Source organism: Drosophila sulfurigaster, chromosome X, assembly GCF_023558435.1.
Source record: "Drosophila sulfurigaster albostrigata strain 15112-1811.04 chromosome X, ASM2355843v2, whole genome shotgun sequence".
NCBI classification, from domain to species: Eukaryota; Metazoa; Arthropoda; class Insecta; order Diptera; family Drosophilidae; genus Drosophila; species Drosophila sulfurigaster.
In genome coordinates, this window is record NC_084885.1 from 16,332,328 (window position 1) to 16,358,974 (window position 26,647).

The 26,647-nt window shown below is 39.9% G+C and overlaps 1 protein-coding gene across 1 annotated transcript; it reads left to right on the top strand.

Annotated features, from left to right (window-relative positions):
* The first annotated feature begins 21,360 nt into the window (after positions 1 to 21,360).
* Positions 21,361 to 25,626, top strand: LOC133847995 (probable serine/threonine-protein kinase yakA). Its single transcript, XM_062283357.1, is given in 2 exon segments — positions 21,361 to 22,797; positions 22,799 to 25,626. Coding segments are annotated over 2 exon segments (2,490 nt in total). The 5' UTR covers positions 21,361 to 22,040; the 3' UTR covers positions 24,532 to 25,626.
* Positions 25,627 to 26,647: the final 1,021 nt, after the last annotated feature.

Sequence of the window (26,647 nt, forward strand, 5' to 3'; positions counted from 1 at the left end):
GTCTGTCTGCCTCTTCAGTGTGTGTGTGTGTGTGTGGTGTGTGTGTGTGTAAGGGTACTACTTACCATTTGCCGTCGCTGTTGCTGTTGTTATTGTTGGCCTTAAGTGGGTATTTTAATATTCGCAGCAAGGCAACAGTGTTGGGTTTCAGTCCGACCACATCATGGGATGCACTTATGCTGCTGCCTCGTTCCTGCCACCGACCACGACCCAGACCCCTTCCACAGTCCTCCGTCTCCTTCCACTGCTTATTCTTCTTCTTCTTCTTCTTGTGCATCCCGCATTGCGTCTCGTCCCTTGCCTTTTTGGCGTCCACACGTTCACATTTCCTGTATGCTACTTCGCCTGCTGTGCGCCTTTTCTCTCTCTCTCTCTCTCGCTCCCTCTCTTTTTGTCTGTCTGTCTCTCTTCCTTCTTCGCCTCACACTCTCACTGTATGTGTGTATAAGTGAGAACGTGTTCATGTTCGCTTCTATCTTTAGTACAGTTGACTGTGCCGCCAGCCCGAGTGGCGACCCGATTCCCAATTTCAATTTCAATTCCAATTCCGATTCCGATTCCCAATTTCAATTTCAATCCCCAAAAAAAACGACACGACTTGGCGTTATCCTGTAAAGCTTTTTAAAAGGAAAATAAACTATTAATTGATTTTTTTCCAAAAAGAAACCCCCTAAAATTTAAAAGCTTCGATTCGCTATAGACAATAATGGTAAACAGAAAACCCCTCAACAAATGGAAAAGGTTAAAACTTTGCCATAACTGTTAAACCCATCTCTATAATAAATTTCAAATTTAACAAAAGATTCGCTCAGTAAATCCCCCATTATAACATCATTAAAATGATATAGGGTCTACTTACTTACGCCTACCATCTCGAAATTGCATTATGTAAGTCCTTAATAGCAAACACTAGACAATAAATCGGAAATACTTTCGCAAAATTCCCCTTTTTGCAAAGGTTGCATAACGAAAGTGATTTCCTATTGGACAATAACATTTTTCCTATTATTCCCAATTTGTTGCAAATCGTTATTTTTTTTTAAATTTACTACTATCCATTTATATGAATTATTATTCAATAAATTATTTAATAACCTTTTTTTTTCGAAATTCAGTAACATAATCTTAAAATGAATAATTCTTTTTCATTTATATGATTTATTATTATAATCATAAAATTATTAAATTATCCTTTTTTTTGAATTTTAATTTCTTTGCTTTAAAATTAATAATTCTTTTTGTTATAGTTATTCACTTTGACAAATTTAATTATGAATGAGTTTTCAGAATTTTATTTACCCAGTCAAAATATAATTATTAAGAAAATTAAAAAAAAAATTGTTTTTATTTTGTTTGTACTCCATTTATGTTAACATTATAAATATCTTAATTACTCAAAGTTTGAAATTTTTATTTACTAAATATTTAGTTTTAAAATATCACCAAAAGTTCATTAATTTTCGTTTTAAAAACAAAATTCCATTTTTATTAATTGATTCTATATTCATTTGATCAGGTACATTCCGAGTAATCTAATGTTGTAAAGATTTAATTTAATTAGAATCAGATATTTCCTTTGATATAAATACTTTCGAAAGCCTTTAAAACATGTTTTATCTACAGCTAAAGCTTTTAAAAGCTTTACATGACAGTTGGTTGATAATTTTTAATTTAGTATATCATAATATATCAAAATATTATATTATATTAATATATTTTATTGTAATTTCTATTTCAAGTTAATTCAATATTATCGAATAAATTTTAAGATGCAAATAAATAAATGAATAAATATTTCATGCTTTAAATTTTTAATACTTTTGCATCTTTTAAAAGCTTTTAAAGCTTTACACAATAGTTTGTAATTTAGTATATCATAATATATCAAAATATTATATTATATTAATATATTTTATTGTAATTTATATTTCAAGTTAATTCAATATTATCGAATGATACAAATAAATAAATTATAAAATATTTTTTTAAATAAATGCTTCAAATTGTTAATACTTTTGCATCTATAGTTGAAAATTTAGTAATATTTGTTTTATTTAATCTATAGTAATCTCATAAATGCCTTTTTTAGTCTCAGCTACATAGATACTTATATTTAATAAATACTGTATTACTGTTACTATAAAATATAATGTTATTTTATGTTCTATTTCCCAGAGCTTAAATATTGGTTGATCTACAGCTGAAGCTTTGATAAGCTTTCCGTGTTGTTGTTATTGTTATTATACTATGAATATGCATTTTGTAAATATATGCAGAAGCATTTGAGCTCTCTGGGGGATTGATAAACGGCTAGTGAGGGGGGATGGGAAAGGGAAAGGGGGAGGGGGAGGAGGGTATGGCAAACACACGCATCTGGAACGTTAGTTAGGACGCGTAATTCGAAAGTAAACTATGGCTATGGCGACAAAAGCGATGAGGCGATATTGCCCTCCCACTCGCACTCGCTGCCTCCCACCGACTGTCGATAGAACTCAAGTGGCCCATGTGCAATGTATGCGTGTAAGAGTGTGTGTGTGTTTGTGTGTGCGAATGCGAGTGTGGCTAGGGTTGGGTATCAAAAACAAACAAACAAACAAACAACAACACAAATCGTGGGCGATAAAATTCGTACTCGAGTCGTCAACCCGAACAGTGGCGTGACCAAAGGGGGAGAGAGGTGTGGGTGGGGTGGCTATGACACCTCGATAGCTAACAAATAGTTCGAGTGGGTGTCTGTATGAGTGTGAGTGTGTGTGTGAGTGTGCTTGTTTGATTTTACGTGTGTGCGAGTGAGAGTGTGAGTGTGTGTATTTCTTGTGGTTGCCTTCCTCTGGCCACCGCATTTAACACGCCACTGACTGACCCCCTTCTCCACTCCCTACCCCCGCCCACAACACGATGCAGCTCATGATGGCGATGACGTTATGTGACGGCTGTGCGCTACGCGACGCGCCGAACGGTCTGGCAATGCACGTCGTTTGTCGCTCGCATTGGCAGCACTGCACTCTGTCATGCATGTGTGTATGTGTATGTGTATGTGTATGTGTGTGAGACGTTCATTATGTATTGTAACACCTACCGGAGAGCCAAGAGCTGCTGCTGCTGTTGCTTCGTCAAAAGCGCCAACAACAGCAACAAGAACAACAACAACGAGAACATCAAGCACAACAACAACAAAAGCAAAGAACATAATCTAAATGGAATTCTGCTTCGCTTTTGCTTTGTCTTTGCCTTTGCCTTTGCCGTTGCCGTTGGCTTTGCCTTTGCTTTTGCCCTGCGCTTCGTACTCGATTTCTCAACCCAACTACACAGACGCAGTCGCTACGTCTGTCGCTGCCAACTGCGACGCCGGCAGCATCGTACTGCCTGCTGCCGCCAGTCTCAGTCTCTTGCTTGCCCGCCCGCCTATGCCCTCGTTTTTTTCGGCTTGCGTTGCGCTCTTGTCGCTGTTGTTGTTGTTGCTGCTGTTGCTTTTGTAGTCGCTGTGTGTTGGTGTTGTTGTGTGTAGATTTTTCTGGCGACAGACTGTCTGGCCCGACTTCGCCTGGGCTGACTGGCTGGCCTGGCCTGGCTGGGCATTCGTCGTCGTCGTCGCACGTTTGTGTTTGCCTTTATATGGCAACTCTGTGCATGTTTGGATCTCTGTGCATGGCTGTGCGTGTGTGTGTGTGTGTGTGTGCCTGAAGTTTCATACGTTTGGCAGGGCATAGAGCGTCGTATATTTGTTGCTTTTGTTTGTGGCGTGCTGATATGGATTCTCTTGTACGTGTGTGCATTGTAGGTATACCTATGTATGTATGTAAGCATGTGTGTACGATGAATGCATAAACAAACGGCGAACGCGACTGCAGTCGCTGCATACATACATACATACATACGTACGTATGTGTATATGCATGTATGTACACATAAACTTATGCACATAAATATTTACTTTCAATGAAATGCCCAAAGCTGCACTAAAACGTTCAAGAAACACACACACACACACATACATACACACTTCTGACCAAGTCAAAATCTATCGATGAGATTTTTCATAGATTCTACCAGAAACATCGATCGAGCTTTTTGGCTTCGTTTGATGCATAACCTCAAATTTTTTCAAATCTTAAAAAATTAATATTTAATTCATTGTATTTTATTCTCTATGTTCTTAGTTACAATCCATCTTGCGATTAAAAGTTAATTTTGTGATTTCATAATAAAACTAATGTACTATATTTCTTATTTTTATTTATTTTGTGCTATGAAATCTAAACTTAAATAATTAATACAGAGCTTGAAATATTTTATATATTATATTTTCAACTGTATCAACAAGGAAACATATAAAAAGAATAAACTCTATTGTTATAATAATAATTTATGATTTCATGCATAAAGCTTTTGAGGATAATTCCTTTAAAAAGAGAAAGAATCTTTTTTGCATCTTTTTTTTTTTTCTTTTACTTTTTGTAAAAGTTTGTATTATAATATAGGTAAAAAATCGATCTGTATGAGAACTGTACAGAGTTATTCCAAGCATCGTCTTCAAAGAGTGTCAAAATCATGGTATTATCTTAATTTCGTTGTAAGAAGAAAACGATTTACTGAAGAATCTAATGAAGAACCATAGAGAAGCGTTTCTTCTCCATAAAGAATAGAAAAAATGCTAAGTATCTTGGAAAATATTTCAGATCATGATTTATGCTAAGAATTTTGTTGGATTTTATAGTTTATACAAACTAAGAAGAAACGTAGAGAAGCGTTTGTTCTCCATCAAGAAAAAATTCAGTATCAGTATTAGTATCAGATATTAGTTTCTACCAAGAATCTTGTTGGATTATATAGTTTATACAAATTTGAATCATATTGAAGGTTGTCCGACAGAATTTAATCCTTGACGAAAATTCAAGAGCTAAAATTTGGAATTCAATCAACAATATTGATCGATAGCTTGCTTTAGGGCATGACTTGAATTCTGCTTTTAGGCGGAGGAAAGAAAGCGAACTACGAACTAGGAACTGAAGAATTTCCATAGCCAAGAAACATTTATGACAACTGTCAGTGTCAGTGTCAAGGCGTCATGATTATTTTTTTTTGGTTTTGGATGTAGGTATTTTCTATATACGTTTTTTTGAAATTTGAATTTTGTTATTCAAGGGACTGCGGCAAATGTCAGATGCTTATCGCATGATGATCATCTTTGGCAATGGGTCGCTTGATGTTGTGGTTGGTCATGAACCAATATGGATTCGTTGTAACGCCTATGAACGAAACCCCAGAACGGAGAATGGGAGAACGGCAAAGGGAAAATCGTGAAATTGATTTATGGCAATGGACACTGCATAGAAGACGCGACTGAACGCGACGCGACTCAACTGGAGAAGCGACTTTTAGATTTATGCTGCATGCCACTAATTAGTATTTCGGGAGCGTTGCCTCCCTCGATCTCCGAGCGATTTATGGACAGCTGTGACTACTGTCTACGGCTCTTGGGCTACTGTATTGATTTGTCGTTAGATATACTTATATTATTATCATATTTTTCTCTTCGTTTTTGTTTTTCAATATTTGTCATATTATTATTAATGCCACACGCGTAGGGAAAACAAACAAAGAGAGGGAGCTAATAGACTGCTACTCATTTGATTTTTTTTTTTTTTTTTTGTTAAGAAAACGCACTAAATTATGGCCACCTGTCGTCGCAACTAATGAATTACCAAATTTGTTGGAGAAGTTAAGAGTCGACCTGCCGCATTCTACACATTTTTTTTCCACACCTTCAGATTCTTTCGTACCGCACCGGATATGGATCCATCCATCACAAGCGCCTGTCATCAGCTGGTACCTGACAAGGAAGACGACAGACGTGCCCCCAGTTATAATGGCCCTCTGAGAGGATATTCAGGTGGGGTCCTACTTAAAGTGATGGGCAGATATTCTATTGATTTACCAGATAAGAGTCTCTAGTGTAAAGCAAGTGATTTTCAAGCGATTTACTAGGTTAGATAGGTGTAAAGTTATCAGCCTTCTTGACTTTACACTATCGTATTGCACTACCAACTAAGACTCTCTGTCTTTAAGGCGACCTCCTAGTGTAAGGCAAGCGAAATTTAAAATATATAAGTGTAAGGCTAACAGCCTTCTAAACTTTATACTGATAAATTGCACTATTGACCTTCTTAGCGATATTCAAGCGATTTACTAGCTTAGATGGGTGTAAAGCTATCAGCCTTCTTGACTTTACACTATCGAATGACGCTACCAACTAATACTCTCTGTCTTAAACCTCCTAGTGTAAGGCAAGCAACATTTAAGATATATAAGTGTAAAGGTAACAGCCTTTATACTGATAAATTGCACTCCCAGCTTAATGCGGCCTCCTAAGCAATACTCAAGTTATTTACTAGCTTATATAAGTGTAAAATTAACAGCATTCCTAACTAAGACTCTCTCTCTCTCTCTCTCTTAAAGGCAACCTCCTGGTGTAAAGCGAACCTTATTACATTAATCCTTGTCAGTCAGTTGATTTAGATATACTCAGATTTACAGGCTAATGTTAGTTTAAAGCTAAGAGCCTTCTCAACATTAGACTATTCCATTGCACTACCAGCCTAGACTCCCTTTAAAGTATGACTCTTCAGTGTAGAGCACGCCTTATCACATCAATTCTAGACTTCTGTATGCTTTGGACAGTCAATCACTTAAAATGTAAAACATATTTAAGATATTCAGTAGCTTATAAGCTAAAAACCAATCCAAACCTACTCTGATGAATTCTTTCACTATCTAAGCGAGCCTTCTTCTATAAATTTAACGCTGCTCTTTGCTTTGACTATTCAAGCACTCTATATAAAATCCTTTTAGTGTAAAGCCTTATCGTATCAACCCTTGACTACACTTGATATTGATATTGAAGACATTTATGAGCTTAAAAGAGTGTAAAGCTAAAGCCTTCCTAACTTTACTCTGACGAATTCCTTTAACATCGAGCCCTCTTCTATCAATTCAACGCTGCCCTTTGCTCCGACTATAGTCAAACACTCTATCTAAAATCCTTATCATATAAATCCTATACTACACTTGATATTTAAAATATATTTAAGACATTTAACAGTGTAAAGCAAAGAGCCTTCTCATCCTTACTCTGATGAATTCCTTTATCATTTCAACGCTGCTCTTTGCTTCGACTTTAGTCAAACCCTCTATCTAAAATCCTTCTATTAAAAACTGAGCCTTATCATAAAAATCCTATACTAGACTTGATATTTAAAACATATTTAAGACATTTAACAGTGTAAAGCTAAGAGCCTTCTCAACCATACTCTGATTAATTCCTTTATTAATTCAACGCTGCTCTTTGCTCCGACTATAGTCAAACACTCTATCTAAAATCCTTCTATTAAAAACTGAGCCTTATCATAAAAATCCTATATTAGACTTGATATTTAAAACATATTTAAGACATTTAACAGTGTAAAGCTAAGAGCCTTCTCAACCATACTCTGATTAATTCCTTTATCAATTCAACGCTGCTCTTTGCTCCGACTATAGTCAAACACTCTATCTAAAATCCTTCTATTAAAAACTGAGCCTTATCATAAAAATCCTATACTAGACTTGATATTTAAAACATATTTAAGAAATTTATGAGACTATAACATTGTAAAGCCAAGAGCCTTCTCAACCTTATTCTGATGAATTCCTTTATCATTTCAACGCTGCTGGTTGCTCCAACTATAGCCAAACACTTGATATTCCTTGCCCAAGACCGGCACGTACATACCAAGTTACAATCTGCTCGAAGACTATCAAGTAAGCAGAAGGAAAATGATATATGGCCCATATGATATGGGCAAGATGATAAATGGAATGGACTCTCGACCACTCACATTTTGGTATGCAAGAGTCAAGTCTCGGGGATTGCGGCCGTGTCAGCGGTGCGGATTTGATCGCATTAATTAAAATGCAAGTGTCGATGGGTAGAGCAGAGAGGGTCGGTCGTGTCGTGTCGTCAGGTAGATGCGATAACAGACTGGAGACAGGAGCGTTGTCTGATAATAGCATGTGCATAGATACTAGATGCCAAGTGATAGGAGATAGAAAGCCAGGTAGATAGATAGGCAAGGCAGATACATATCATAGGTGAGGAGGTCGGTCGGTAGTGTCGGTAGTGTTCGGGTGTGTGTAGAGAGCGAGGTGCGATGCCGTTTATTGTGCGGGCCGTAAAGGCGAGGCAAGTTCTTTACGGTTTGTAGCCATAAAAGTGGATTACGCTAATATTGACCCTGTCATAAAAAGTACGAATGTTGCGTCTGATTGGTTTTTCCCACGATTACAATTAGCGCTACCCGCAGACCGATCGCTCTACGGAACTGCAACCTGAAGGAAACCTCCTCCTCCCTCGGCACGGATTGTGCACTAAGTTGCTTAATCCGACGGGAAATCCAAAACAAATGCCGCATCGCATCGCACTCTCTCTTGAGTTATTGAACTAAGACCTGACAACCTGAGAACCTGGGCCTGTGCACCTTAAGCCAAAGTTAGAGGCAAATTCGGTTTTGTGCGGGATGAGCACACATGTGTTTTGGTTGCAATGCGGGAAAGCCCCATACTAAAGCTGGCCAGTGGCACACACACACTCACACACACACACAGACACACACACAACACATGTTAGGGCACATTCTCATTCCTATTCCCAATATTCCCCGGACACTATTTATGGGCACATTTTTGGGCCTGCCAACAGGTTCAACCACTTCACATCACACCGCACTTCAATAGAAACGCCAGGCAGATGACTGAGGACTGAGGAGAACACTTTAGCACCGACTCAATTCATCGAATGCTTTATCATAGAAATAAATTGAAAATTTCCAAACACTAACAACATGTTCTCTTTAATTCTATTCAATTATTTAATCTTCCTTATCCATAAAATCTTTGATTTCAATGGATTTTTTAATTACAAAAGTATTAATTCTCAAAAATAAATAATGCTCTGTGAAATTTTATGAACTCAGCTACTAAGTAAGGCTTCTTTAGTTATAAAATCATTGCTTTAAATTAATTTCTCTTAAATAAAAAATATTATTATTGAAATTTTCTTTTTTTTTTAAACTTTATACTTTATTTACAAATTTGTTTCAACAATTTATTAACAAAATTAATCATAATATGTGTACTGCAAAAATTTAAAGGAAAAATCGAAGAAATCAAATATTATAGTTTTCTGTTAAAAAAAATATTATTGAATTCTTCTATGTTTAAAGAAACTTTATACTCTTTATATACAAATAAATTTAAACAGTTTATAAAAAATTAAACATAATATTATATAATCAAAAAATTTAGAGGAACAACCAAAAAAATTCCGAAAAATATATAAATTTTAAAATGAATAATTATATAATACATTATCAGAGAGTACTAAATTATATAATATATTACATTATCAGAAGGTAGTAAATTATATAATACATTGCCAGAAAATTACAAATTATATTACGCATTTTAAATATTTTATAAATGGTTTTAACTATTAACTTCATCACCTTTCGATAATATTTCAAAGGCTAATGATTTTAGGTTCGTTTATCTTCATAAATCTAAAGATCACACGCCTATTTCAACATCGCATGGGGCTTTTTCACAACTATAGAAGTGTAATAAATAATAATATAAATGGCAAGTGATAAAAAAAAATGTGCTTGGATAGTTCGAATCACGCGTTTTCAGTGGAAATTTTCGCAAGTATTTGCGACAGCGCAAAAGAAAGGTGAAGATAAGAAAGTGAGGTAAAGTGCAATACAAGTAAGTAGAATAGATCGCCACATGGTCAATGTCCACCCACAAAAGTTGAGGTCTCGAAACGCTGATTTCATCACATCGAAATAACGCTAAGGTCTTCAAATTCTGTTTAAACTGTTTAAATCGATAATATTATAATTTTTGGAAGTTCTTTCTTTTGTCCATAAATATTGCTGATCCAATCAAAGTTGATTTTATTCTCATACGCCGATACGTTGAATTCTTGGGGGGCGTATACTATATGGACTAAATTATGATGACGGGACAGAAATCGAAAATGACAAAAAAAAAATTCAGAACTTGAATTGCGGATGTGGGTGGGCATTAAAATGATATGGTGAATTACAAAAAATATATTATATTAACAAAAAAAAAGTTGATCTCTCAAGGGATGGTGAAAATGATTTTCCATTGAGATAACTAGAAAGTATCAGACATTAAGTTCTAAAAAAATCCATTAAGATATCTAAAAAGTATCTAACATTAAAATACTATTTTAAGTTCTTAAAAAATTTATTTAGATATCTAGAAAGTATCAGACATAAAATTACTATTTTGTGTTCTTAAAAAATGAATTAGATTAAAAAACAATAAAATAAAAAAAAAATAAAATGTCAGTTACATAATCATTATATTTACTAGATGTCTTGATCTACTTTAACAATTACCGAATTATTTATTATAGCAATTTTAATAAAATTTAACATTAAAGAAACTATAAAATATAATTCATGATTGAAAAACGCAAGCTATTTTATTATATATATATTTTTGAAATTTGTATTATAATATATTATACAAATGTCAAAATAGAATTGATTTATCAATTTTATCATTTTATTTTATTGACTAATGATTTTGTAATAAATATAAAACTTTTTTAAATTATTAAAATTTTATTTAAGTTAATATATTGACGTTTTTAGTAACATTTGAATACCAAAAGAATTTTCGTTTAACCATCATTAAATTGTATTTAAAGATTGCATTTGATTCGCAACAATATAATTGCATGATTAATCTGTTATGCAGATTACACCGTAATGTAATCGTAAGTACATTCTTAGTATTTATAAGTGCTCGCTCTCTCTCTGGTAAAGATTATATAGAAAGATGACTGAATCAGCCGTGGGGAATTTCGTTATAAACCAGAAAGATGCTTCAAAGATAATGAGCTTGAACTTGCAGTTAAAATGATGTCATTTAACTTACAGACAAGTTGGGTAATACCAGAAAGCTATTGCCACGGCAACTGTGAAAGATTTGCACTTGGAAAATCTTGAGGATACTTGAGGATGCATTTCCGGGAGTTGAAATCAATAGATGAAGCTCTATTAGAGGGCAGTTCAAGGTTTTTGGTTTGTATATCGATTGGATTTTTATCGATTATTTTGATGCATAGCTCAAGGTTGAAAACGAAGGCTTGATCGATCACCGTCAAGCTCTCGCTCTTTGTGTGTGTGTGTGTGTGTGTGTGTGTGTGTGTGGAAAATTACTGGGCAACATTCCAGAATGCAAGCGATAGCGTTAGGCTTCTTTTGTGTAACGACGTGGTCAGGCCATAGTTATATTTGTATGTACATAATTGTATATAATATAGTAAATACATATATTCCGCATTTACTCTCTCACTGTGTTACGTGCATCGATCAGTTGCCAAAGTCGAGGTCGCATTGCATACAAGCGCAAATCACACACACCACACAGACACACACACACACACACAGACACATGCACATGATCTCGCTCAGCAACCAATTGTCGCTCGGCGCATTTTTTGGAGCTAGTCCCAAGTGCTGGTAAAGCGAGGGGTGGGACGGGGCGTGTAGCGGGGCTCTTCTGCATATGCTGCAAAAATATATACAACTACACTCACTAGCACACACATGCACATATAGCACACTATATAACAAAAATATACGAAGAAAAAAAAGTGCAGTGCAGGGCGGCAGGTCAGCTGCAGCAGCGCAGCCGGCAGAGAGCAATGGGTTAGGGCGTTGTTAATGTTCGCGTCGGCGGGGGGGCGGGTTTTTGTGTGTGAAATGAGATTTGACGATTGCGGCAAAAGGCAATGGCAAAGGCAACAGCAGCAGCAGCAACAACAGCAGCCAGCAGCAACAACAACGTCGACGACGACGGCAGAGCGGCAGCAGCGGCGACGGCGACAACAACGACGACGACAGAATGTCTGGCGGCGTAGCATGAACTGGCGACATTCTGTCTGTGCCGATCGAGTGCGCTGTTGCCACATTTCACCGCAGTGCGCACGCTATGCTGTGAGCACAATGAGCACGAGCACGCGCATGTGTATGTGTGTGTGTGGGTCGCTCGTTCATTCATTTGCTCTCCATACACTCAGACACACACACACAAATACATGCGCGCGCCAACAGACAGACGATAAACTGCAGCGCAGACAGAGCGACGACGACAACAAAATGAATATACTGGATGAACGAAGAGCGAGCGCCAGCAACAGAGAGAGAGAGAGAGCGAGCATGGGAGAGAGAATGAGCTCCCGCTGTGTGTTAAAGCATTCATTTCATGTTCATTCCCACACATACCAACTCCCACACACACATAAGTTTTGGCGCTTGTCGTTCGCCTACGTTCGCTATTGTTGTTGCTGTCCCACTCACGCTCTCCTCGCTCCCGGGTCCCATTATCTGTTTTCTTCTCTATGTGTGTGTGTATATGAAACGTGTGAATACGAAAATAAATTAAATAACATTAGCTTGAGGTACACCTTGCCGGATCGCCACAACTACAAGAACAACAACAACAACAACAGCAGCAGAAGCAACAGCTCCCTGCGTCGACGCCATCGCCAACGCAGACGTTGAGGCGCCGATAGCAGCGGCCATAGAAAGCTCTTTTTCGATTTCGATTCTTTTCCCCATTTACTTCATATGCGTCACTATGAACGTGGCAAAAGCTCAACCGCCAAAAGCTCTCGCACACACAACTGTCATGAGGATCAACGCTGTCTTGTCTAGGCGCAGCTTAAAAGCTTTCAATGTTAGCAAAAGCTCTGCCGCTGTGCAGGCAACAAAAAGAAGAAGAATCCACCCCCACTACACTCTCTCTCTCTCTCTATCGCACACACACACAAACTCGCCATCGTGTGTGCTCGATGCCCGCTGCCATGCGCAAAGCTATTTACAGCGGAATTTCACACCAGAGGTGTTCGCTTATTTTAACGCGAAATGCGCATAGCATCATCGGGGACCAAAAAAAAAACAAATACAACAACAACAACAGTGACATGACATGCCTGTGCGTGTGTGTATTAAAAAACAGCAGCAGCAGCAAATTGCGCAAGGGAGGCACGAAGAGTTTCCTGTGCGTCGTTTGCGTTTGCGTTTGCGGGCCCCACACAACCTGTTGTAGAGATCGTTCAGGGTTGCCAGGGTTGCCATGTGCGGCGACTGGTTTTGTTGTTGTTGTTGTTGGCGCCAGGGCTGCCATGGAAAATTAGTTAAGCGCTGCAACTGTGCGACTGCTGCCGCACTGTCTGCCGCCGTTTGATTCAATTGAAAATCGACAACAGCGCGCCGCGCAGCGCAGCTCAGCGCATTGCAGGCGGAGGCGGCAACAGCGAACAGCAGTCGACATACACACAAATCTATACAGACAGACATACATACAGATGCCTACAATGTGGCGCTGTGGCGGGCAGCGGGACTGGCAGACGAGTTATTTGGCTGCGGTGTAAAAAAAACCTGTTTGTTTAAACAACAATCTTGTACTAAAAATACATGCGCCGCACTCTCACACATGCACACATTCACACACACACACACACAGCACAGCAGTGAAAGAGAGCACGAGAGCGCAAGCCAAAGAGAGAGAGTGTATAAAGTGTGAGAGAGCATAAGACGCACACACATGTGCATTGTATGGCGCTTTAACAGCAGCAGCAGAGCAACAGCAGCGTCGGCAGCAAACAGCAACTGCAGGCTGCCAGTGTGTCTGCCAGTGCGCCAGTTGCTGTACCCCAACCGCCCTCCCCGTCCTCGTCTGCTCCACAAGCCTTCGCTGACCCGCTGCGCCAGCAGCGACGCCAGCGCCATTGCAGTTTACTCGTTTGCTTGCACGTAGGCGTCCGCTGGTCTGGCTGTCGTTTCTGCTCTGTTCGTGTATGTGTGTTGGCGTTGGAGGGCCCCGTTTCCCGGCACTCTGTTGCTCTCGCTCTTGTTCTTGTTGTTGTTGTTGGTTTTGTTTTACGTTATTTATGCGCATCGTTCAGTTTTCGTTCGATTCATTTCGCTGCGGCAGAAATTGACTCAAATTGACGACTACTGCAGACACACCGCCCCGCACCGCTTCGCCCTCCCTTCTCAACACTCCTTCCTCCATTTGCGGCCCGCCTTCATCAGGTCACAAGAATGCTGGCACTGCGGCGTCGATAGCGACAGCGACAGCGACTGCGACTGCGGCGTTTGCTAACTAGCTCAGAGATGGAAGATCGAAGACGAAGAAGGCAAAGAACACCTGAAGCTCACTCAATATATGTATGTGTATGTGCATGTGTGTGTGTGTGTGTGTATTGTGGGTACCTGCATGCGCCTGTGCTGAAGAGAGTGTGTGGGAGAGGAGAGGGGGAGACTGAGAAGGGGAAGGCAGAAGCTTCGCATGAGCAGCAGCCGCATTTAAAGTCAGTCGAAGCGAAGCGAAACAGCAGAAAGAAACAGGCACACAGGATCCAAGAAATTCCATTTCTTGGAAAAGTTAATAAAAGTTTTTTTTTTCCGCGCGCGTTGCCGCCTTTCTCACACACACGCACACGTAGATGGTGTCTGTGTATGTGTGCTTGGGCATTTTTATGCGCCTCCAGCTTCGGCGGCCCAATGTCTGCCTCTGTCTGAATGCCGCTGTCCCCCTTCCCCTTCCCCATCCCGCTCGTTGCTCCTCACAACTTTGACTTTAACATCCACTGACCATGGACCTTGTCTTGCTCTTGGTCCCTGGACCTCAAGCTGAAGCTGATGCTGAACCTGGACTCGGACTTGGACCCACGTTCCTTTAAGGCAGGCCGCTTTCTTTTCCAAGAAGAACTATCCATTAGGCGCCTGAGATCGCCAGGCGAGCATCAACGAAGCGCGTCCACAGTCTTTCCCCCTTCCATCCCTTCCCTTCCCATTATCCCAGTTCCCAACTCAGTCTTCGCAGTCTCAATTCGCAAGTTCCCAGTTCCCAGTCTACGGCTGTGCTTACCTGGAATTGGGCAAGATCGTGCTGTAAATGAAACGATCGCCAAATGATCCTTTTTTGCCAGCGTTTTCAGCTATGGAACCTGGAGTATATATAATGGAGTATACGGGGGTGGAGGGGTTTTGGGGGTAATACTACTACTAGAACATGGAACTTACGTTGGGCTACCTCAATTTTCGTGAAATATTTATGTGGCGGAAAGTTCCGCGACTTGGACTTACTTACGATCGGATCGCAGCGTCTGCGCTCGCTTCAAATAGAATTCTTCGCCAGAAGAATGTAGAATGCGAAAAAATCGGAAGTCGATCGCATTCTTCTCTCTATTCTAACACTTTGAGAATTGTGAAGAAGATTTTTTTCTTTTCATAATCTTAAAATATGATCATTTCTTTAATCAAAAACTTAGGGATATTAGCGATCTTTATATCTATTATGATTGTTTCGATACTACGAAAGGTCTAAGGATTACAAAAAGAAATCTATGAATATTTTACGAAATTCCAATTGCAAAAATAAAAGTCTTAAATAAAGTCATATATAATATAAAGTATATAGTATAAATGTCTTTTCGATTATGGAGAGCTTTTGACTCTACATAGATAGCGGATGTGCGCTACAGGATGTGATTATTTGAAGATTGAACTAGACGATAATCAGACAAATTTCGTGGGGTTAAGCATCCGATTTCTGAACTCTCAGACTTATAAGTAAGCAATAGAGCTTCCGATTTCATTTGAAGATTGCATAAAGCGAAGAGAAGCAAAGAATGGAGGGGGGAGCAAAGTGATTCAAGTTTGAGAAGAAACACTCAATGTAATTATATTGCGCTGCTCTCGGATATCAGAAGCTGAAAACGTGATTAAGCCACGTGCAGCAGACCCTGTAGAATTGCCTCTGTAGAATCGCAGTAGATTTCAACATGTGTGTGTGTGTGTGTGTGTGTGGAGAAGAAAGAAGAAAGACCAAGTTAACACATTGAATAGTTGCAAACTGATTAGCGCACGTCGATAAGTCGTACGTGTTCTTCGACAAAAGCAAATGGATCACCCAAAAAGAATGTTGGTAGCACCCAAGTCGACAAAAAAAAAAAACAAAACAGTCACAGCCTACCTACGAGTAAGCATATATACTATATAGTACTTTGGTTTTAGATGTTTTGTCATCGATACGATGACAGTTTCTGATGAAATATGCCCACTCGATCGATACATAAATATATATACATACTATATATTAGTATGTATTTTATTGATCGCAGCTCACTGATAAGCACCACAATCTATGGTTCATCCAGTAATGTAACTTTCTCGATATCGCATTTCACATTAGTCATCATTTTGTATTGCAGCGTTTAACCCGGAAATTCGAGTCCTACCAAGTTGGGCGACTGAATATCAATTTGATATACCAATCGTTGATTGCACTCATCAGTTGCATAATCTCGATTTCCTCGATTCTTTATATTGTGCAATCGCTGGCGCTATTTATCAACGGGGGCTTTACTTTACCAGACAGACTTGATGACATCGGAGTTGTAATGATGGCATATACATATGTAGATATATTTTCTTTCTTGATAAATTATATAGATTAATCAATATAATTATTCACTTTATATTAGTTATAACAATAATTGCACATTGTATAATAGGTAACCTTATAATTATAATCTAAATCGTACAAATTTGTATCAATTTATTTATAATTATAGCTTAGAATCAAATTACTGAAACTTTTAGATCGATCTTAGCTGACCTTTATTTTAGATTGTTAATTACATTTCTATAATAACTTAAATATATACTCTATATTCTATTTATATTATTGTTAATATGTTATTATTATTGCTTGAAAGTTCACTCTTTTTATTTAACTCACATAATAAATAATAAAAATATATTTCTTAGGGTCAGTTTCTAAACTCTTTCTATGAGATATTTTCTTTCTGATATCTTCAAGCTGCTCTTTGACTTTCCAGATCTGTTATAAAGATCTTCATTGACTAAAGTGCTTCTAGTTAAATCGTTTAAATCAATGCTTAGTCATAGTTCGAAGCTTATCGATTCTAACGATTTGATTTCGCTTTGGTTTTGGTTTTAGTTTCGGATTCAGTTTCAGATTCGGGTTTAGTATTAGTTTAATTGGGATTGCGCGTGCGCAAAAGTCTCCAAGCGCTTGTCTCCAACTGTCACCTGCCCCCTCGCCACCCTCCCCACACCACTCTGCTGCCCACCCTTTCTGCCATCACTCCACGCCCTCTTGAGCGCAGACTCGTTTCTTGCTATGTGTATTTGTGTCGGTGTCTGTCTGTCTGTTGTGTGTGTGTGTGAATGTTTATGTATGTGTGTGTGTGTGGGCTTATGCGCCGCATTGAAAGGCAGACAGCACGGCGTCGGCGCTGTCCCAGGCTGAATATCTCTCTTTTCTCCTCTCGCCTCCCTCTCTGACCGCCACCCCACCCACCGGCTAGCACCATGCTGTTCTCCCCTTCTCACTCGCATTCACATCGATACACTGATCCACCAACACATGCACACACACGAACACCGATCACACCGCGCCCTTTGTGCTCCAAAGACTTCCCAAATGATTTTTGCTTTTTCTCTCGCTCTTACTGCTGCTGCTGCCTCTTCTTCTTCTTCTTCTTTTTCGTCTCTTATTTTATTTTTCAACTTTTTAATCAATTCATGTGTCTGTCAGTCCGTCTTTCTGTCTGTCTGTCTCTTTCTGTCCGCCTGTATGTGTGTGCATCTATTGTGTGTATAGGTTTTCGATTTTTACGTTACCTTTACCTTTTTTTATATTCAATTTTTATCTCTTTGCCTGCGTCTTTTCCGCTTTTTACTCGCCTGTGTTGTGTTTTTTTTTTCTTCTCTTTTTTTGTTTTCTTCTTTTTGATAAATCGATTTAGAAGCCGACGGGGCCACAAAAGTGGAATTCTTTTGATTTTATTTTAAACACACACTCACACACATGCATCCGTGTCGCTGTCGTTGTTGTTGTTGTTGTGAAGTTTTCGTTCTTTTTCAACTTTTTTTGTTCTTTTGTTTTTGTTATTTGTTACTTGGAAATGCAACTCGAAAAAAAGCGAAGAAGAAGCAACAGCGGATAACAAAAACAACAACCCACAAAGCTACAAATGATGGCATCGCTCGACTGAAACATACCCTAGTTAAAAATTATTATATTTTTATAAATTATAAGCATCGTTATAAATGAATTATATAAATAAATGATGTAAATAAATTACTGTTAATAAATAATGTTTAAATTATGTAAATAAATTATATATGTATGTACATATATATTATGTTTCTAAATTATTGTACTTTTAAGCTTTTCAATTGACTTGCATCAACTTGTCATAACCGTTTGATTCAACAGGGTGCATCGGGTATAACAACATTTTCATGTGCAGCCGACGATGGCGTTTGGGCGCTCAACGTCTCCAGACAACGCGTCGTCGTTTTTTGGAGCCTCTTGAGATGCCAGCAACAACAACAACAACAACGAGAGCAGCAAAACAACAAAAGCAAAGCCACAGCCACAACAATCTATGCGCGCTGTCCACTGCCTACAGCAATCATGCGCACTCGCTCACACTCGCAGACAGACAGACACATACACACACACACAACATACACGCGTGCTCTCTCTCGCTTTGGCGTGAGCAGAGAGATCTATCATCACGAGCATCATCGCCAGTTGCCGTTGCCATCATTCTTCTTCTTCAACTTCTTCTTGTTGTTGTTAAAGCTAGAATTGTAGTTGTTGTTGACTAGGTGAGTCAATGCTGTAGTTGTTGTTGTTGTTGTTGTTGTTATTGCTACTGCTAGTCGCATTTTGCCTGTCTTTCGTTTCTATTTCGTTTCGTTGTGAGTTTATTTATTTTTAATTTTTTTTTGTGTTGTTTTTTGCTCTGTCGCCCTCGCACGCGCAAATGATGCTGCTAAGCAACAACAACAACAACAGCAACACCAGCGACAGCGACAACAACTTGCCATAGACACACAACACATTTTTCATTTATGAATTTGCATACACACGCAGCAATAACAACAGCAACAAGCAAAAAGGCGCACACACACACATGGACACAAACACATGCATATGTATTTCATTCATGAATTCCAGTTGACGACGACAGCAAACAGCAAACAGCGACAGCGACAGAAGCAGCCGAAGTCGCAGCAGCATCAGCAGTCGACTGCGCAGTTGGCAGCGCAGATTTGATATTTTTTTGTGTTTGTCGTATAGAAAATTTCGTTTGTCATTTGCAACAAGTGCAGCACCAACTATTGTTGCTGTAGTTGTTGTATTTATTGCACGCTTCGTTCTATGCCCTTTTTGTCTTTCGACGTCGATAGCAACAGCGCCTGTAATGCACCCACCAGCCAGCACCAACAACAACAACCACACAATATACAGAAATACACACATACAGACACAATTACATAGAAGCACAAGCAAGCCTACATACAAGGAAAAAAATGCATCGCTCGTTCGCTCAGCCAGCACATTCAACAGTTGATTCTCACACATACAAACTCACAAACATACATACACATGTATGTATGTATGTATGTATATACGTACATGCAAGCGCATGCATACAGCATAAACGGCACTAGAATCAGGGGAGGCGGCAAAAGCATGCCGCGCACATTCCCCCCCTCCCTCTGCCCCACAAGATGTTCCCCACACACTCTGACAAACATGCATATACATACATATATGTATGTACACACACACAGTCACATCATACGTTGGCCAGCGCTCAACAAGTTCATGTGACGTTCAGTCGCTTAGTCGGTCAGTCGCTTTGTCGCTCAGCCGACTCGACGCGACGCGACGGCGGAGCAAAAGCAAAAGCAAAAGCACCGAACACAACATGTCGGCCGGGCCGGGCCGAGCCCTAGTGCCAGAATGTCTGGCAGCCACGACTATAGCGCACTCACATACACACACACACACACAGAGACATCCAAGCAAGCACTGAGTGCGTGAGAGTGTGAGTGTAAACTGGCAGAGCCAGCGAAATTGTAGCGCAAGTTGTTGGCAGCGGTCGCAACGTGGTTCGCAGTCGTCGCCGTCGCTGCTCGACGCCAAAGCAACAGCGGCAGCAAGCAGCACATTGGAGCAAGGTGTGCTGATGATGTGAAAATCAAATATGAAACCTAAATTATTTAACTTATTGCATAATTCTTTGCAATTGTTGTCAGTTTTAAGAGAAATAAATAATGTACAATAAATCTATTTAAAATAATGAAATATTTTTTACAAATTTATTAATATTGTTGTATAATTTTAATTTCAAATATTTTTTGGAAAAAACAAGAATTTAAAATATATATTGATTTCACAATTACGTGCAAATGTTGTATATATAATTAGGTATATTTTAATTGGGACTAAAATATTTACTTACAAATAAAAAGTTTTGCTATTAATATGAGATTAGCTGTAATTTACTGATTGCATAATTGTAGTTTGGCATTTTGTAGTTGAACATGATCATGTGATTTCGATTTGATGGGAGTTTCTTCAGTATTGGCGCCACGGTGCGCTCAGCTCTTTGAGTGGCCAGCAAACACACACACACACACACACTCTCACCGTTTGTCAGTTAGTCAGCTTAGCAGTCGGATCGTCGTCGTCGTCGTCCGTCCCCAGCTGTCCATTATGTCCGACAAGCAGCAAGCACAACAAGAACGAGTCTCACACACATACACAGACGTATATACATGCATATCAAATATGCAAGCACACCGACACACACAGTGACAGCATATGAACACATGTATGCATAATACAGGGGCGCAGACACCTCGCCGACGATTGTCGTCAGTTTGTCTGCAATGCTCAGTGCTCAGCGCCGAGCTGCAAAGCAACAAAAAGCAAAAGCAACAGCAATAGCAATAGCAACTGGTTTGGTCTGGGGCCCCGCCAAGTGTCTGACTCGTTCACACTCACACACACACATACGGTGAGAGACGCACACACTTGCTGCGCTGCTGCTGGCTGATGAGCTATTAGAACACACTCTCACACACACACACACACACGCATACAGAGGCAGCGCAGCGCGCAGACAGAGCGTCGACTGCACTCATACTACTCTCCAGACTGAGAGGCGCGCGCGCTCTGTTGTTGTTGTTGTTGCTGCTTGCTGTTTGCTGCTGCGTTCATTCGTGTTCAGTTCATTTCATTTCGTTTCGTTTCGTTTTTGTTTCGTTCTCGCGTATGCGTTCGTGTCTGTGTGTGCGAGCACAGCAGCGACAGCGACGACAGCAACGACAGCAACAGCGGCAACGGCAACAGCAGCGACAGCGACGTCGGGCCAGCCAGTCTAGAACGTATCTTTGAAGTAGAACGCAGAAGGCAGAACAATTGTATTTTGGATTCCTTGCCGTGCGGATGCGGATCGCGTCGCGTAGTCAGAAATACAGCAAACAGAAAAACAGAAAACAGAGAAGAAGAAAAATATAAACTGAAACACTGAAGCAACACTCTAATAATAATCACAATAATAATAATAATAATAATATTCAAACATCCATTTCACCGTGTGTTTTTTGTGCCAAAAAAAAAAAGCGAATTTCAAACAAACAAAACAACATTTTATTTTTTTGTCGTGCTTGTGTTCTTGTGTGTGGCAAAACAACATAATAACTTTTTAGCAGCAGAGCGAAAAGAAAAAAAAAGAGTTTTATATACTTTTTTTTTTGTTTCTCCAACAACGACAACGACAACGGCGACGGCGACGACGACGACGACGTTAACGTGTTTTGTTGTTACGCTCACTTGTCTCTCAGTGTGTGTTGTTGTGCCAGGGCTGCCAGATCGCGAGTTATGAAAGCGCAGCGCGTCGCCAGCGTCGCACGCCAGCAACAACAGCAACAGCAACAACAGCAGCAGCAACTTTGACAATAACTAAATAACAATAATTATTATACACAACAAAATAAAAGCATAAAACTATTTTTGATACACTACAAAATATACAACAACAAAAAGAAACAAGAATTATGGATAACAGCAGCGAACAAAGTTCGACAGTCAACGGCAACAGCAACAGCAACAACAGTTCTGCAGCAGCAACCGCAGCAGCAGCGATGGCAGCAGCAGCCGCTTTAAGCTTTAACCAACAGAAGCAACAGCAACAACAACAACAACAACAGCAACCGCGTCACCTTAAGGAGCCAGCGGCAGCAACAGTTGCTGCTGCTGCAGAGCGACAACAGCAATCGCCGTCGGAAAGTTGCAACACAAATGCAAATGCAAACGCTTGCAGCCCCAAAATGGGTTCGCGTCGCATCTTCACGCCGCACTTTAAGCTGCAGGTGCTCGAATCGTATCGCAACGACAACGATTGCAAGGGCAACCAACGTGCCACAGCCCGCAAATACAACATTCATCGCCGTCAGATACAAAAGTGGCTGCAATGCGAGCCCAATTTGCGCTCCTCGGTGGCCAACAATCAGCATCAGCAGCAGCAACAGCAGCAGCAGCAACAGTTGCAGCAGCAATCCCAATCGCACCAACAGCAGCAGCAACAACAGCAGCAATTGCAACTGCAGCAGCAGCAACAGCAACATCAACAACAGCAGCAGCAACAACAATCGCAACAACAATCGGCTGCCCTGAAGACGCATCAATTTCACAACTTGCCACATCCGTTGGCGCATCACGTGCACCATCATCATCATCATGCTGCCGCCGCCGCAGCGGCAGCCGCTGCTGCTGCCGCCGCTGCTGCTGCGCATGCGCATCACTTTTTGGCCAACGGTTTTGCGACGGCGCATCATCATCATCATCATCATTTGGGGGGCGCCACCGCCGCCGCCACCGCCACCGCCGCCAACACAGCAGCAACAGCAGCAGCAGCAGCCACAGCAGCAGCAACCACAACAGTTGCATGCGCCTGTTGCCATGTTGCCGACATCGAATGGCGACAAAGCTACCAGCAATGGTTGCCACAGTAACAGCAACAGTTGCGAGGCTGCCAACAGTGCCACAGCGTTGCCATATAGTTCAAACTCCCAAGTGCCAAACATCAGCAGCAGCAACAGCAACAACAACAGCAGCAGCAACAGCAGCAGCAGCAACTCCTCCGCCAGCAACAACACCGTCAGCAACTCCTCCAGCAGCAGCAACAGCAACAACTCGAGCAACATGCCAGCAACACTCGCGTATGCCGCGTATCTGCCACAGTTGCATGCAGCCGCTGCTTATTTGCCAGCGCCGCAGTTGGAGTTGCGCCTGAAGCCGCCAGCAGCCACGCCCACCGCACCCATGGATCTCTCGCTCAGCAGCGCAGCGCGTCGCCAACGCGAGCAACAACAGCAGCAGCAACAGCAGCAGCAGCAACAGTTGCTGGTGGATTTGAGTTGCCGCAAGCGTGCGGCACAAACGTTGTGGCAAGCAGGCGACGAGGATGAGGATGAGGCAGCGCACAAGATGACCAAACTGGAGGCCATCAAATGCGAGAGCGAAGACAACGAAGACGTCGATGTCGATGTCGATGTGGAGGCCGAAGCGGAGCCCGAAGCAACCACAACAACCACAACAACAACAACAACATCGACGGCAACCGAAGCGAAATTGCTGCTGCCGGTGAAGCAGGTGAAACTGTTTAAACCATATTTGCTGGATGAACGCGAGACGCAGCTGGAGCTGCGTTTGCACGACGCTGACGATGAGGAAGCGGAAGCGGAGGACACGGAGGAAGAGGAGCAACAGCAACGGGAGCAACGGGAGCAACCACAGCAAAGGGAGCCCATCATCTGGAGCAATGCGCCGTTGGCTGCAGCGAGTTGCTTTCAGTCGCCGCCATTGCTGATGCAGTTGCCACATGCCACAGCGGCAGCCACAAACTCAATGCCGGCATTTCCCGCCGGGAGTCCTCAGCATCAGTTTCACGGCGGCAACAACAGCTGCAGCAGCAGCTCCAGTTCCAGTTCCAGCTCTAGTTCCAGCTCCAGTTCCAGTTCCAGTGGCAGCGACTGCTCCAAGCCATCGACGCCACAAAGCGTGCTCAGTCCATTTTCGGCGCCGGCGCTCTCACCCACCGGCTTCTGTTGCCCCAAAGGTTCGCCCGTGTCTGGGTACGAGAGCAGCAGCAGCACCTACAGCGACAGCAGCAGCCACAGCATGTGTCACAGCAGCAACAGCAGCAACAGCAACCACAGCAGCAGCAACGGCAACGGCAACAGCAACAGCTCCACTCATGGCTACAGTCTCCAGTTGCAGTTGCATGCCGCCGTCTACAACGATCATATGATACGCATGAAGCAACAACAGCAGCAACAACAACAGCGACAGCAGCAACCATTGCTGCCACAACAGCAACAGTTGCTGCAACGCTGGCTCGATCAGGAGGCGCTGGTCGCCTTGGGGGCGCCACGCCTTACGCCTCCGCTGACTGTTGCCGAAGCTGCTGCCGCCGCCGCTGCAGCCGCTGCTGTTGCAGCAGCAACCACAACGTCCAGCAACAATGCTCGCGCATTGCTGGCTTAAAAGAGTGAGGGAGATCGAAAGAGTGAGTGAGACAGACACAGAGAGAGAGAGAGAGAGGAAGCGACAATACAATCCCACCAAGCAGGGGGGGCGTGGCCATGGGCCTGGTCCTTGGCCTTGTAAGTTAATTATACATTAATAACAATAAGAATAAATACAACAAAAAAAAAATCTACTTTTTTTTTGCTAAATTTCATTTACAAATTTAATACACTTAAGCTAATCAATTAAAATACTTCCAAAAATCAACAAAACAGAAAAAAAAACACACATATCACACACATTTGTCATAAATTAATTTTAGTTATAGTTTTTAATGAAAAGCTCTTAAATATATATGATTTTTTTTTTCGCCCACAAATTAGCTTTAAGACGCACACAACTTACAATTAAGTTTAAACAACATTTTTTTTTTGTATTTGCTTAATTAAAATATAATTTAATTAATGTACGATTTTTTTTGCTTACTTTAATTAGGTTTAACCACATTTTTTTTTTGTTTTGTGTAAATAACTAAGTTGTAAGTGTACAAAAAAAATGAATAATTATTAAATATCAAGCAGAAAATTCAATTTGCAAAAGAATTTTTTTACGCTAAATTTCAAAATGAAGAATGGGAAAATTGAAACGATTGTAAGAGAAAGCTTTAAAAACAACACACACACACACACACACACACACACACACATATGAATTTTGTTGTCATGGCTATAAAAAAATTGGGGCGTGGCCAGCCCATTAAATGAAGTTAACATAAAAAAAAAAGAAAGAGAAAATTTTAAATGAAATGAGAAACAACGGGAACTAATCAAATGTGTAATTCTTTTTACATAGCTTAAAGATTTATATATATATATATACATATATTTACAGTTAAGCAGAAGAGCAGATCATATAGATCGTATATATATTATAGAGTACATACATATATATATATTTTTTTTTTGGGAAATTAAAAATTCTTGTGATATGAAACAAACAAAATTGAATAAATTGTTAATAACTGCTGATAAATCAAAACAAAAACAAAAAAGAATAAAGTTTATCTATATATAAATCGGAACTATATCGAAACTCTATATATACAACAACAACTGAAAACAACAACAACAACAACAATTATAGTTATAGAGCTCTAGTTATAAACAATATACATATATACAATATATTTATATATACCACAAATGGTTTTTTTTTTCGTGCAAGCAAATCTTTAAATATATAAATCTATATTATATATACAAATATATAAAAAAAACAGTATTTTTACAGAAAAACAACAACAAAAAAAACTACAAAAAAATCAACATAAAAACTGAACAAGAAATAAAAAAAAATATTCAATTAACATGGAAAACTTTAAGTGACATTTTTTGCTATAATCGGGGGGAAGAATTATGAAAAATAATATATTAAAAGGGCATTCAACATTTTCAGCAAACTGATTTGAAGTGATCCTCACAGAGATCGCCGCCATTTTGTTTTGCGATTGCACCCCTTCTGCTTCTTCATTTTCTTATATACTCGATTTCTTTCATTTCGTTGTGATTTTTTTTTTAATTTTTGTTCGTTTTCGTTTTCGTTTATTTGTTTCTAGTATTTCGCTTTGTGTGTTTAATCACTTGGCAGTTGCTCAGCCATTTATTCGCTTTGGCCCTTATGCAATTGCCAATCTGCTGATCAACGCCGATCACGCTACTCAACAGGTATTATGTGATTGCTTCAACTATACATACGTACATACATGTATATATACAGTATATATAAGGTATATTTAGTATATTTACATACCTCTCTCTATGCAATTATATAGCTCGATGTGTCAAATGTGTGAGCTAAAGTCGCCTTTGATTTATCAAACTTTTTTCGATCAAGCAACTCACACGATCTGAAGCGTTACCTTATAAAGTAATGCTATTAAAGTATCTGAACCTTTTGAAAACTTGAAAGATATCCAAATAGTTACGAGTTGCATATTAGCTTGGGTTCCTTCATCAATATTTAAATTTCCTTCTTACATCAAAGCTAATAAAGATAAATATATTTAGCTTTTGAGGCTTTAGAAACATTTCAATAAAAATTGGAATATTTTAATACTGAATTCAATAGTTTCTAT